The sequence below is a fragment of the Pipra filicauda genome, unplaced genomic scaffold (assembly GCF_003945595.2).
Source record: "Pipra filicauda isolate LSUMZ 115617 unplaced genomic scaffold, ASM394559v2 scaffold143_size2779998_pilon, whole genome shotgun sequence".
Classification (NCBI taxonomy): Eukaryota; Metazoa; Chordata; class Aves; order Passeriformes; family Pipridae; genus Pipra; species Pipra filicauda.
In genome coordinates this window covers 383,554-397,587 of record NW_024103918.1, presented here as the reverse complement: position 1 = coordinate 397,587, position 14,034 = coordinate 383,554, and the positions used below count along the sequence as shown (strand labels likewise).

At 43.3% G+C, this 14,034-nt stretch overlaps 1 protein-coding gene across 6 annotated transcripts in view; it reads right to left on the bottom strand.

The window, feature by feature from the left end:
- Window positions 1–13,809, bottom strand: part of STUM (stum, mechanosensory transduction mediator homolog) — a 48,085-nt gene extending 34,276 nt beyond the window's left edge. For 3 of the 6 annotated variants that reach the window (XM_027712953.2, XM_027712954.2, XM_027712958.2), the window contains exon 1: window positions 13,564–13,809. In XM_027712953.2, the coding sequence (XP_027568754.1) occupies window positions 13,564–13,753 (190 nt within the window). In that variant the 5' untranslated portion in view covers window positions 13,754–13,809. The remainder of the gene's footprint in view (window positions 1–13,563) is intronic. The other 3 variants (XM_027712955.2, XM_027712956.2, XM_027712957.2) reach the window with 1 other exon arrangement.
- Between the last annotated feature and the right edge of the window lie 225 nt (window positions 13,810–14,034).

Genomic DNA, 14,034 nt, shown 5'->3' with positions numbered 1-14,034 from the left:
TACAGCCATGTTACTATGGATACAGAAGGATCACAGGACCTAAACTGTGGTTTATGGTAATACCAGTGCACCTATTTTTAAATAATATTTCTACTGTTCTTCCCTGATGATAAAGAGAAGTACAGATGAGTTCTTTGTTCTGATCATTACAGTGTATCAAAATGACCTTGTCGTTGCCTGGAGGCTTTTGCAATGCTGATGAAATGCTCCTGCTGCAACAGCAGAAAGATGTCTAAATTTGATGTTTCTAGCTCCTTTCATATTGCTTTTCTTCTTGAGGGTATCTTTTTCCAACTTGACAGTGTTTGTAGGGCTCAGATGAGCCCTGTTGCTAAGAAACAAGTCCCAACTGTGCCTTTAAAACACTGCCTTTAAACATACAACTCAAGGAAATATTTTTCTTTTTATTACACTGTATTGTGTGTTTTTATTAGGATTTCTTTTAACTAGGCTCTGACTCTTGAGGTTACGTTATTATCACAACCTTCTGGGATAGGACTTATTCTTTTTCCATTATCTGTACAGTGCCACGGTCACGTACATAGTTGTATAAATAATATATTTTAAAACTACTTTTTAAAGACCACAATAAGGCCCCATTTTGTGCACAACTGTGGTGCAAACAAGAAGGAATACAGTGGAGCAAATATTGGTTAATACTAAACTATAGCATAGTATAAATCAGTGTTCTTTCAAATGGTAAATCTGGGGTGTATCTGTGCTTGCTTGGCTTGGGGTTTTGGTGTGGGTTTTCTTTTTTACCATATACTAACTAAAACATGCTGAAGTCCCTTCTGTGCGTACAAGATAGTGTGTAGCTTTCACAGGCATAAATCAGATCATAGAAACATGCCAGGGAGTAACCAGCACACCCAAACTAAAAACTGTCTTGTCCATCCTATGTGTTTACCATGTTCTCATTAATGCATGGCACAGACAACACTTTGCTTCTTGAAGAACACAAAGTCCAAGAGTGATAGGGGCAGTTCATTAATAACAATTTTCTTGGAAGAGATTAATGGAAACTAAAGTATGGCTGCATTATTTGAGGCACTGAACTGCAAGAAGTCCATGGAGATTCTCTTGCCAGTTCTGCCACCAATTTCCCAGACAATCTTCAGCTGCTTATCTCCTCTGAATTCTCCATTCAGACTGCAAAGAGTCTAAGTGTGTGACATAACATTCATATCTTAACATTCTCTTCTATATCATAATAGGTCTAGTGTCGTCAGCACTCTGCAGTGCTACTGAAATAATCAGCAAAGCCCTGCTTGACTACCTTCCTGGCATTTCTCACACCAGTAAATAGTGGACTTCCTGAGAAAACTTATTCCAGTGACTGTGATTTAAGTCTATCATGTCATTTACCTATCATTCCTTTTACAAAATGTACTAAAGAACATTTACTGGTCTGCGATGAAGTGTCATAAATATTTAAAACAAACCCACATTTGTAGGGGAGAAAGCAGATTAAGTTTTAGGATGCAAGCTAATTTATTTTTAGCTTTGTTTGCTGGCTAATTTGGGAAATACAATTCTCAACGGGTGTCCTGCTTGGTACTGCAACTTGGCAAGAGTCTTCTCTGGCTTAAAGGGCAATGTAAGAGCTCAGCTCTGCAACTCTTCTTTATAGTAAGTAATACTTATTCACAGGAGCAACCTCAAGGGGCCAGCTCAATGTTACAAGAAGCAAAAATGGTGAGCAGAGGTGAGACAAAATAGTTCTAGAGGCTCAACACCACATTGCTCTGCATATTGTGGATTCTCAGTTCTGACAAGTGAGTTAAGCTTCCAATGGGAACATTTTATACCTGTTTTGCACTGGTTCAAATGACTGCTTGGTGTTCCAAGCAATGCGACCTGGGATCTATGGAGCAACTAGAAAGGGGACACCCTCTCTGTCCAGGTTCTGCCTTGGCACACAGAGTAAACAAGCACGGGAAGAACATCTAGTGGATTGAAAGCACTGATGTAAGAGCAGAACATATACACACATGGGACAGATTTTCTCTCGTGCAACGTACACCATGTTTTAGTTAATATGCAGAAGAAAAATCTTTGGTTCCTTGTCAGTAATACTAAGAGTAGACTGTTACCATTTATTCATCACAGCTTCAGTAAAAGAAGGATTCACTGTGTAGCTTCTGAGCAAGAGTGGTTCCTGGGAACTAATGCTTGGTCTAAATTCCATTCCCAGCTCCACCATGGGTTTCTTCTAAGCGTCAGCTGCACACGGCACAAGGAGACAGATCCTAACTTTAACTGCGTTGCCTTGAATCTGCCATCCAAAGTGGAAATACTGAGGCTTAACTCTGTTGGAAACAAGCATTTGCTTCTGGGCACCCTTGTGCCTAAGGTGTTATTTGGATCAAGATGGGTTGGTGACCCGGAATGGCTGAGCACAGAGTCCTCCCCATTGTGCTGTCCACACTCACGGCTTGGTTCCTGCTCTGCTCTGCACGTGTGCAGCTGGCTACACCTCTGCAGTGTGGGTGTAAAAGGAGGCTGACCTTTTGTGGCAATGCACCGATGTGAGGGGCTAAGCCTCGAGGCAAAAAAAACAGGTCACCTGTACAGCTGACCATTGTAAACAAAAAGCAAGTTAAATCACCACGGGGAGTCAGCTCCAAAGGAGTGTCAGGAGAATCCATTTCCACATTGTTTTTGTGGGAGGAGCAGGGGGACTGAGTGAGATAAGTACTCAGATGCAAGTCAATGTATGAAATTACATTCTGGCTTTTAAAAGAGAAAATGAGAGAGTGTTTTTGTACTCACAATTGACAATGACTGTAGTCCCTGTGCTCTTTTCTCTCTTTTACATGAGACAAGAAACCATCCCACCAGCTCTCTGCAGCCACAATGAAATTTCAGTAGGAGGGGAAAAAAAATCTCGTGATGCTGAGTCTAAAACATTGTTTTTAAATAAGTTTAGTGCTTGTTTTGTAAAAGCCTTGCTAAGCCTTCCCTGGTATTGATTAGTTTGTCGGGTGAAGAGCTAATGAAGAAAGACGTGCAGCAAAAAAGCGTTATCATCCTTGCACTACAGATCGGAAGATCTGGCAATGCTTTCACAATTAAATAGATCTAGAGAGGTAATTTGATGGCCAATCCAGAGAATCCACACTAATCAAATTGTCTAACTACATCAGAATCAATGTTCCAACTCCTTCGATGGGTTACTTGGTAACTGGCCTGGTGCAAATGAGTTTGGAAATGGGTCTGATTTGTTGCAATCATTTCACAAAGACAGAAGGAAAGTATGGGGAACCATGACAATCCCAGAGCTAGAGAGGAATTTTCTTCTGGCTACACCTCACAAATATCTCAATTTTTGACCAGTCCTTTCTCACAGTTCTAAATCCTTTATGAACCCCTCCCACTAAGACAGCAACTCCAGAGTGTGTTGCAGGGCTATGAGAGTTGTATGTCCTTACAGCTCTTTTGTATATGTAGATCCAAGGAGGTCCAGCTCTGCTTTTAACTGGAATTTAGTCTTCAGATTCTTGGAACCAATTTTCAGTGGAAAGGAAACTTAAAGCCACCTGAATCCAAAACAGTGTTTGCAAGAAGACATAAAAAAAAAAAATAATTACAGGAAATATAAATACATATACCTTGATCCAAGAGCTTATTTTATCACAGTATAAAGAACCCAGTCCAGACCACTACTGGTGAGATGGGACTTTATGGGCCTCTCTGCATATTGATTTCTGTGGTGTCAAGTTGCCATCTCCTTTCCCCACACAGCATAGCAAATACAATGTTGTATAGTCATATACAAAATATCATGTTTATGGAAATCAAATTGTCATGGCAACAGAAGAGGTCTTGCAAGTATTTTAAAAATAGCAAATTAACAAAACCAATTTATAAAATCTAAACCCCATTCTTTTATGAATGTACTTAAACAGATACAACAAAGGGTTTTCTACCTACATAAGGCTTTCCTTTAAAGCCGTCATCTCACTTCACCATATTGGCACATGGAGTAGATATGCATTATATTTTAGACTTAAACAGCAAAACTATTTCAGCTGGACAGTGTCATACTAATGTGATCACTGGGGCTTATTTCAGGTAAAATATTTTCATAAAAACCTAATGATTCATATTTTGTAAAATGACTCAACTTTTTAACACAGTGAACTTCAAACAATGACTCATTATAATCTACTTCTTAGTCTTCAATAAATCTTCATTCTTCAAAGGCTTATTGACACTAACACTTACTTGTGTTTTAACTGAAATAAAATTATTATCCACAATTTGTAAGTTTTGTGTGGATATTCTTCAATGCTTGTGGCAAACTAAGAGTTCAGCCTAGACAAATGACAAGCTGGTGAGATGCTGGATAATGATCTGTCAATTTGTTTAAATTCATGTTCTAAAGGATGGCAGCCTTAGACCCCTGCAAAGTTCCTTGTATAAGCATTATTACTGAAGTTGGAAATGTACAGGATGAACCCCTGCAGAGAATGTGATTATGTTTCCAAGAGTTCCTCTATCGATTGTATTCACCCTTTCCTCTAACAAGATTTGACCATGATCCACTCCAGGCATATCCTTTGGGTATGTTGATACTGGAATTTTTAATTTAAGTTAGTGTATTGCCCATCAGTTTTCATCAAGCATCTCATTTGTATTTACTAGTCTGGATATTTCATGATCATATGCTCAAAGACATGGGTGTCCATGGTTTTGTCTAGTTGGGCAGAATTGTAAGTTACTTAACAACGTATCCTTTTTTTTTAATTTAAAAGCTCGGTATAATATTGGCATCCTTCAGTGCTGAAAAATCATGACTCAGGTTTTCCAAAACTGAGATCATTAAAAAAAAAAGTCAATTCATTCTTTCTTCCCCGGCCTTCCCTTTTTTGTTTTTTTGGTTGTTTGTTGTTTTTTTTTTTGAGACAGGATCATTATCTTCAAATCCTGCTCCAAAGCCATAGGAGTTACATTTTTTTCTTTTCCTGAAAGCAGAGATTCTCATCTAATCAAGACCCTCAGGGGACAGGGTTCTAAGGAAACACCAAATATTGTGTTATTCAGGATTGCACTGCAAGGCCTTTTGAGGGGCTGTCAAGTAATTAGAAATTGTTTGGTCTGTAACTCCTTTGGAATGGAAACATTGAGCTTTGAACTGCCTTTATTACAAGGACTACATTGTTGGAGGAAGAAGCGTGAGAGCAGCTTTTAAGTGGTAAGATGGAGAGAAAACAAACCATGGAAATGAGTATTTTAAATCAAGTATTCAAGTTCTGTCCACTTATTTTTTCCTTGACTCTACACAGAATGAAACCTAAGTTTATAACATCAGAAATCAACAAGTGAAATACAACTAGGTAGAACAGCATGTGATTGTTCTCAAGTTCTGACAGTATTTTCATTTTGGGGCTCCCTAGTTAATATAAATGCTCAAAAACCCTGTGAAGAGGAAGAGGGGTTAATTCCTTCCTTTAATGAAAAAAGCTCCCAACCTTCAGCAGAACCAGGGAAATTGAGGTTTCACATTCCTGCAATCCCTAAAGCAAGCTCAATGAACACAAACGTTTCTTTCTCAGGTGAGGCTGGGCCTGTGCTGATGCCATGTCCTGGGTCTGACTTGTACCCAGTGATGCCTAAGGTTGCTGTGTGATGCTCTCTCCAGCTCCTTGCTAAGGAGCTGCTGCCACACCAACTTTCCTACATGTGCATAGCACCACAACTGCTCCAGGTCACAGATCAACATCTGAAAGGCAAATGAGCTCTAACCACAGCTTTAAGTAAGATGTTGGACTGACCTGGAGTAGCTGCAGCAGAGGTGGGCACTCCCTCCTGCTTCCCTTGCTGCTGGAGCTGTAACTTCCAGCAGAAGTTGTGTAAGGCACAGAAAATGTTTTTAACCGCCCGTAAGGTTTGCCAGATGCCAGAACTTTTATACTAATAAAATCCCAAAAACTGGACATGGGTACAACACTCTAAACTGGTTTACCTTCTGTCAGATATGGTCTGGAAGGAATGTCCTGTGAGGAGCAGCTGAGGACTCTGGGCTTGTCTAGTTTGGGGAAAAGGAGGCTGAGGGGCGACCTCATTGCTCTCTACAGCTTCCTGAGGAAGGGAAGTGGGGAGGGAGATCCTGATCTCTTCTCCCTGAGATCTTGCGATAGGATGCATGGGAATGATCCAAAGCTGCACCAGGGTAGGTTCAGACTGGACATTAGGAAGCATTTACCAAGAGGGTGGTCGAATACTGGAACAGGCTTGCTATAGAGTTGGTTAATGCCCCAAGCCTGTCAGCTTTTAAAAGGCATTTGGATAACGGCCTTAATAACATGCTTTAACTTGGTCAGCCCTGACTTGGTCAGGTAGTTGGACAAGATGATCATTTCACGTCACTTAGAACTGAAACAGTCTCTTGTGTGATTCTGTGACCATCATCTTTGCACAGCGCTCCAACCAAGTTCACAGGCATCCACTGCAGTGCTGCAACTGTATAACTTTAAAGCTGTAAAGTTCTGAAATGAAGTCAGTCCAAAAACTGAAGGAATTCAGAATTCCAGATTCTGAAGGAATGTTATATATTAGCTTGATTTTATATCTCATAGAAAGTAAGAAAAGAAGCTCTTTTCCTGTTTTCCTTTCCAGGTTACCTCTAAATATAAGTTTTCATAAATCAATTGCAAACTCCAGTCCCTTTGAAAAACTTTAGGCCTATTTTAGAATCCCATTACCATCCAATCATTTGTTTCTCCACAAAATTCAAAACTGGATAGAGATTCTAAAATTCACCTTTGTGCTTTGTGCTAGCCACTGCCACCTACGGGTGTGTTTGTGTTCAGGGCACTGCACACAATTTGATGGGTAAGAAAGAGCCTGAGGAACCTGGTTTCTGCTTCCCACTCATCCATGGATGATCTTGAACAGCTCCACAAACTCTGAATGCTCTTTTCATGGTGTAGAGAATAAATGGCAGCAAAATGCTGCAGGCAATGGTGCTTTATCAGACTTCGTAAATCACACCTACTGATTCAGAGGAGAACAATTCACCTCTATCCTGCAACCCAGACTAGCCAAAATTCACCTGTTAAAAGCACTCTCCTCATTCAAGTTACTTTTGTCTTTAAATCCTTTCATTCATTTACTCTCTTGCTGCAAGAAGTTCCAGTTCTTTTGCCTTCTCACCATATCTCTGTGAATGTGCTTTTCTCCTCCTGGACTTGATTCTCTATTTTCCCCCATGTCACACCCTTCATCTGGAACAGCTTTCTAGACTTAAAATTCAGTTGGTTTACTTGGCCATTTAACAGCTCTTCTCTGCTGTCTGCTCTCACCTTCACTCTTAATCTTCAAGTACATCTGTCCAAATTGCAATAAATGACAAACACGATTACAAGATGCTGAGCAAGCCCTGTCTCATTACGTGTTCATTAAGTAATGAATACCTCCACAGAGCTGCTTCAACCACAGCAGTGAACAAAAAGCACTGAACAAAAATGTCCCTGGCCATCTCTTTTGTCTTCTATTTTCATGGAAACAGAAGGCACGAGGGAGGTAAGATAAACTTCTTTGCATTTTAGCTGGTCTGGCACTGACAGCAATTCAAAGGCAGCAGCACTAGGTTAGTGTACAGATTGACAGTGAAACGAACCAAAAAGTCATTTTAAATGCAAGTGGAGCTCAACAGCTGACTTTTACCAACTGTAACAAGTGAAGAGCAAAAACTAACCAAAGGACATAAATATTTGGAGTGTGACTTGAGGCCGTGGTCACAAACTAGGCCCTGCTGTGCCTTTGCTGTGTATGCATTTGTAAAGCAAGGCTCACTGGAGGATGACGAGTATGACAGCACATACTTGTGTGACCACTGTGGCTAAGCAGATAAACTCAAGGAAGGGATCCACAGTTACACAAAGGAGAGGGAGGAATAAGATTATATTAAGTATTCAGGCAAGTGTGGGCAAAGCAGAAAGCAGCTTTCTTCCAAAAATACATCAGGGCATGCCATTGGATGCTGGATTAAAACTGAGGGGCCAGATCAGGTCCCTCAGCAGAGATAGTACCTGTTTTTTGGGGGTGTTTTCTGCTGATCAAGTACACTGGCTGGAGTTGTCTCTACCAAGGAGCTACAAACTTGAAATACTTCGGCATTTATTGAGATCACAAATTATCTGTGAATCTCTTTTGAGTTTTCCAAGCTTCTTTATCATTCTAGATGGTCCAGACACTTCATGGCACAAAAATATTCCAGACTACCCTGTACTGGCAAGTTCGTTGAGTGACTGTTCAACACCATCAGCCAAGTAAGTTACAGAAGACATTCAGATTTCTTGCTTAAATCTCTGTTGTTAAAAAAAAAAAAAAAAGGAGGAAGTCAATGGCCTTCAACATACTGACAAGAACAAGGCCCTGCAGGTGCAGAAACCTGAGATCCAGTTGTTCTTGTGCCCGGCTTTACCTCACTGAGGATCATCTCCTGCACAGCTGATAACACTGCTACCACCAATGGAGCAGTAACCTGGATACACACATTTTATCACAGGTCTCATTTTCCACCTTGCACAAGCAGATGAACAAATTACCATAAAGAACTTCTTGACCTTTTCAGTGGAAAATACAAAACCCAACAGAGTGAAGTCTACTGGCAAATAGGTTTGCTTTGTTTAATTATGTTCCATGAATAAATAGCTTGTTTCTGCAGATTACCAGCAGTCTATATATCACAGGCTGAAAGGCAATGTTAGCTAAAGAATTGCAGCAGTAAAATTCACAAACACAAATTCATATAAACACTTGAGAAAAACCTTTGTTTTCCTCAAATGAGCTTGTAAATCACACAGATTCATTGGTTTGCATGTCTATAAGAAAAAAAATAATTAAAAAGGATCATAAATACCAAAGCAAGTTTGAGATTTTAATGCACAGATGTCTGAAAGCTCCAATGTCTTTTTGCAGTGTTTTCCTACTGTAGATAAGAAAATCTATTTTTTCCCTTGAAATTCTTTGTTTCAGTAATGAAAGCAATGGATGTTTGCTTGAGGCATCTATTTACCATTCCAACCACAAAAATAAAATTGGTATTGATAATTTTATGCAGACCTTATCCCTGCAACTTTCTCAGCTGTTGTGTTCTGTACTTCTGTTCAGCTCTTTGGAGAGCTCATTCTGCTCGAGAGAGGCATGGTGCCTAATGAGAAGATGCTTGGCTTCCATGAATCGAACATTAGAGCCATATTCACATAGCTGAAGGTACAGTCCTTGAACTCTATCGGGACCAAAGCAGAATAAACAGATGGCAGAAGACTCGTGACAGGGAGCTGACATACTCAGGGACAGGGAGAGCTGCACTGTGGAACTGTGGAAGAAAAAAGTTCAGTGGGCTGGGAATCACCCCTTCTTTCTCTAGCTGCTCTGAGGAGCTGTCACTCATGATCTCCTCCACCGGCTATTTCATGGCACATGGGTGGCTGCTCTCCTATCTTGCACTAACATAATTTCATGCTACGTATTTCAATTACTCCCTGCATAAAAATAGTACACATGTATAATTCAGGCTGTGATCCAAAAGTCCACCCCCTTCCTGACAGGAGGGATTAATCTTGGAGAATACCTCATACTTTCAGACAATTTCACTCCCTTCTCACATTTCCCTCAAGTTCTCCCCCTTCGTTTACCCCCTCCCACACACGTGATGTCGAGAGAAGGAAAAACAGATAGGAAGGAGGGCAAGATTCCCATGTATCAGCTCAGGGAATGACAGGGAGCCAGATCTTCTCCCACGCTGACTGGCACACGGCAGCTCCAAGGGAACACAGTCTGCCAGCTAAAGGGCATGGCCAGCCCCTTCTCTCAGCTGCCATCTGCAGCACCTACCGGCTGGAGGTGCACACTGCTCAGTCCTGCGGGAACCGGGTACACCACCATTTATCTCTGCTGAGATCATCATCTTCCATTCTCCAGAGTTTATCGTGGCATGATTTTGCCCTGATGCTTCAGAGTCCAGAAGCCCAAAGCCAAAGCAGAGGTTACAGTGTCTGTGGCTCAGGGTGCCTCTGGCAGAGCTGGAACGCTGGTAGCCAAGGCACGATGGCTTTTGCCACAGGACTCGCTGAGTCCTGCCTCTTCTTCCTTTTGTACTATCTGCTCTTTTCATGAACCTGAGCTAGGGACACCTTCATTACAGCTCAGCCCTACAGCCCTGTAAGACACAGATGAGAAAAACCACATTGGACCACGGAAAACTGATCCAGAACATCTCCAAGGGCTTGCTTCTATCGCAGTGAATGGAAGTACAGCGTAATTTCAAGGCTGTTCTGCAAAACAGATTACAAGTAGATGGGCTAATCAAGCTTTTTTACATTGTATTTAGTCTGAATTTTAAGTTTTGGCAAGGCAAAAGTTAACATATCCTCTGGGTATGAACAAATTCCTATGAGTCTTTTGTAACATATATGGAAAGAGTAGTTAAAACCCAGTTTACAATGCATCTCAGAAACTGCCATTCTGGGTTACTACATAAAACTCTGAAAATTAACCAACTGAAAAAATAAAATTACCATAAACAAAGAAAAAGTGTTATGTTTCCTGTCCAAATGGAGCACTACTGCAAAAAGGAAAAATAAAGTGGATATTTAAAAATTCTCAGATTTCACCCTCATAGATGACTTCCATAAAATAGGAAAGATAAATTAACTAAAAAAAAAGTAGAGACTTTCAGATTCTGAGAAGAGTGCCTGAGGATTTGGTAGCCTGAATCAGAGCACAATTTCTATTTGGATATCACTGGTCCGAGTTACTGGGCACTAATGAAACCTCAAATGCACCCGTCTCCAAGCAGTGGAAAACTTGGTTTATTCAGTGCTGACCACATTCTTGCCTTATTTCTATGGTTTCTGACCCTTCATTGCAATCGCACTGCAGAGTCTACACATGAATGACAACTACAGGCAAAATGATAAGGGATGAATTCAGGGACTGAAAAATAGAGAACTTCCATTACCACCTAAACACAGTCACACTCTCTACCTCAGCAGGCAGAATATACAGCAAACCAGTGAAACATCATTTTGACATGTTATAAATCTGGAATTGATGGGAATTTTGTCATTTACCTCACAGAGAACAGGCTCATAACCTTGATGTGAATAATTCCCACCACTGCAAATCTTATTTATTTTTATAAATGTTGCTCAGTTCATTGAGATTGCTGAAATGCAACAAATGGCACAAGATCTCTTTTTACCTTGAATATTCCTGCCAGTAGATTTGTTCCTCCTGTTTCCCCTTGTGTGTAGGCTACGTGATATACGACAGGATATGGCTGAGATTGTAAACAGTTTCATTCTAAGCAGGTGTATTATCTCAGAGTAAATTTTCTATCCAAATGCATACGCTATTAGCAGCTTCTTTAAGAGAATGGTTCATTTATGCATGAACTAAGTGCCATGCTTTGCATACAGAGCTCAGGATGCATCCCCAAAACACTGCATTTCACCAGCCTGTGGGAATGCCACATGGAAGGATTTCTTTTGATTTGTAGTTTGTTTGTTTTGCTACTTTTTCAACAGGGTATAAGTAGAAACAGTTGTATAGACAGCCAGAAAGTGCTACTGAAATCAGTGTACCAAACACAAACTAAGTTTAATAAAAATCTCCACCAGTTAAAAAAAAAGAAAAAGGAATTAAAACCATTTTAGGGTGATCCAGCCAGTCAGTGATAGCACAACCACATGGCTGCAAAGTCCAGATTCAACTCTCAATATCTTCAAGCCAGCATGGACTGGGACCCTACATGCCCACCTGTAGCAAGGACATGCTATCTGCTGTCCTTGTTTAGACTCCTTCCGTGTGAGGGAAGGCACAACACTGCTACTTCCAGCAGACCTGCAGCAGCAGCCAGAGCAGAGCTCTGGGCAGATAACCACACTTCCAGCCAATTCTGACATGAGGATGTCTCATGAGCACCTACCCTACTGGGCTGAAGGAAGAACATTGAGGGTTTTCTAGTGTGCTGTTAAAAGCAACACAGTATGAAGTATAAGATCATTCAAAGGAGGAAAAGGGCATGGTAAGTCAGTTTTTTTCCTGTACGTCTACAGTGAAGATGTAGTGTCTTCAATGCCAACAGAAAAGTACATTCACTTTGAAAACTCTGGCTTTGAACATCTCTCTCTGAAGATGGTGGGAAAGTAAGTGCCAAATAACGACAACCTAAAACCCCATGAAAGCACTCAACTCGAGAGTTTCTCTTTGATTCATCACTCCAGGTTCTTCAGGTGGCTGCACACAAGGGATGTGCAAACAACAAATCCGAGCACAATGCATTGCATCTGGAAGCACATACAGCAATGCCAGTCCTTCCGCAGCAAAACTCTGGAGGTATTTCAAAAGGTACAAGCTTTCCTCTGGAATACATCCACAGGTTAAGAGCAAGCACACTGGAATAGCAGTGGCTTTTATATGTTGCACATAGTGTACCACTCACACTTAGGTAATACTTTAGAATTACTTAAGAAGAACTTTTAGAATTTCATATTTGTTATAGAATTAAGCCACCTGAAACACATGAAGCAAATAAAGGCAGGGCAGTAGCTCTTCAAAAGCAGGTCTAGGTGGGGGATACTCCCCTATCACAAGGAAGGCTTCTGCAGTGGCCACAGGAGCAGAAATAGCAGCCGGGAATAGACTATGAGAGACTCGAGGTACGGATTAATGAGGGCTTTATTTTGTCTGGAGTTTTGTAAATGTGATTGCTTTGCTTGCAGCTAGAATACTTGTATTTAGCCTTGTGTTCCAGGTGCCTTTGTAGTGTTCAAACTCTAAGCTCCTGTTGCAGCAAGCATTTCCTAATTAAAAAGGAGGAAAGGGAAATATAGAGGGAACTGTAGCCACAGCTTAGGGATGCGTTACCTGAGCCGCTCACCAGTGATTTAGTATTGAGAAACCGTGAATCCACAGTTTCTCCGGGGAAATAGTTCCAACATTTTTCAGAGATCTCCTTAGGAAACGCGGGAAGGTGGGCTCTGAAAGCTCACCTTAGCTGGCGAGCGATGCGGTCACTACGAGCCTTGGTCCACTCTGACTAAAATCACAGTTCGCGAGAGCCCGAACAGCCGAAGCCCTTCTCCTAAAGCGCACAATTCCCCGCCTGGTGAGAACGGAGCGGCCGGAACGCGCGGGGGATGCTCAGCCCCCGGGGTCGGGGAATTCATTTCCCCTGCCTCGCAGAGTCCCGGAGCGCTGCCCTGCGGGCGAGAACGGAGCGGGGTCGGGCGGGTGCCCCAGCCCCGGTCCCCGACTGCCGTCGGGGAGAAGCCCGACCCTCGCGGCCGCGGCTCCCCGAGGACCCCGCAGGGCGCTGCCCCGGCCCTCGACGCAAAACTTTCCGCCGGGGCGCAGAGACTCGCTGCCTGTTTGCCTGCCTGCCTGCCTGCCTGCCTGCCTCCATCCATCCATCCCTTCCCGCGACGCCGTCGGGGAAAGTTGCCGGCGCGGCGGGGTCCGGCACCGGGCGAAGCAGTGGCAGGTGGGGAGAGGGACCCCCTGCCCCGGCCGCCCTCCCTCCGTTCCTCCCGCCGCGCTCCTTACCCAGCCCCGGCACGAAGGTGTTGAGGAAGAGGCAGATGACAGCCACGGGGAACGGCATGTAGGGGATGGCGGCGCGCAGGGGGCCCTTCTTCTCCCGGACCTGCACCACCACCCCGCTGGAAGGGGCCGCGCCGCCCCGGCTGGGCTCCGCGGCCGCCGCGCTCTCGCCGTCCTTGGGCGAGGGATCCATGGCCGGCGCGGCGGAGCCCGGCGGGATCACAGCTCCCGCCGCCCAGCGCGCTCCCGCCGCCGCCGCGCGGCCCCGCCTGCGCGCCCCCCCCGCGCGGACCCCTCCCCTCTCTCCTCCCGCCCCTCGCTGGGATGGATCCCGGGAGCGTTCCGATCCGCGCTCCTTCACGGATCGCTTCCCGAGGAGCGGGAGGCTGGAGCTGCGCGCCCCTCGCCAGGCTGCGGATCGCCCTGTCCCGCCTGGGCAGTGAGGAGAGAGGGCAAGGAGCTGTCCCGTTCTCC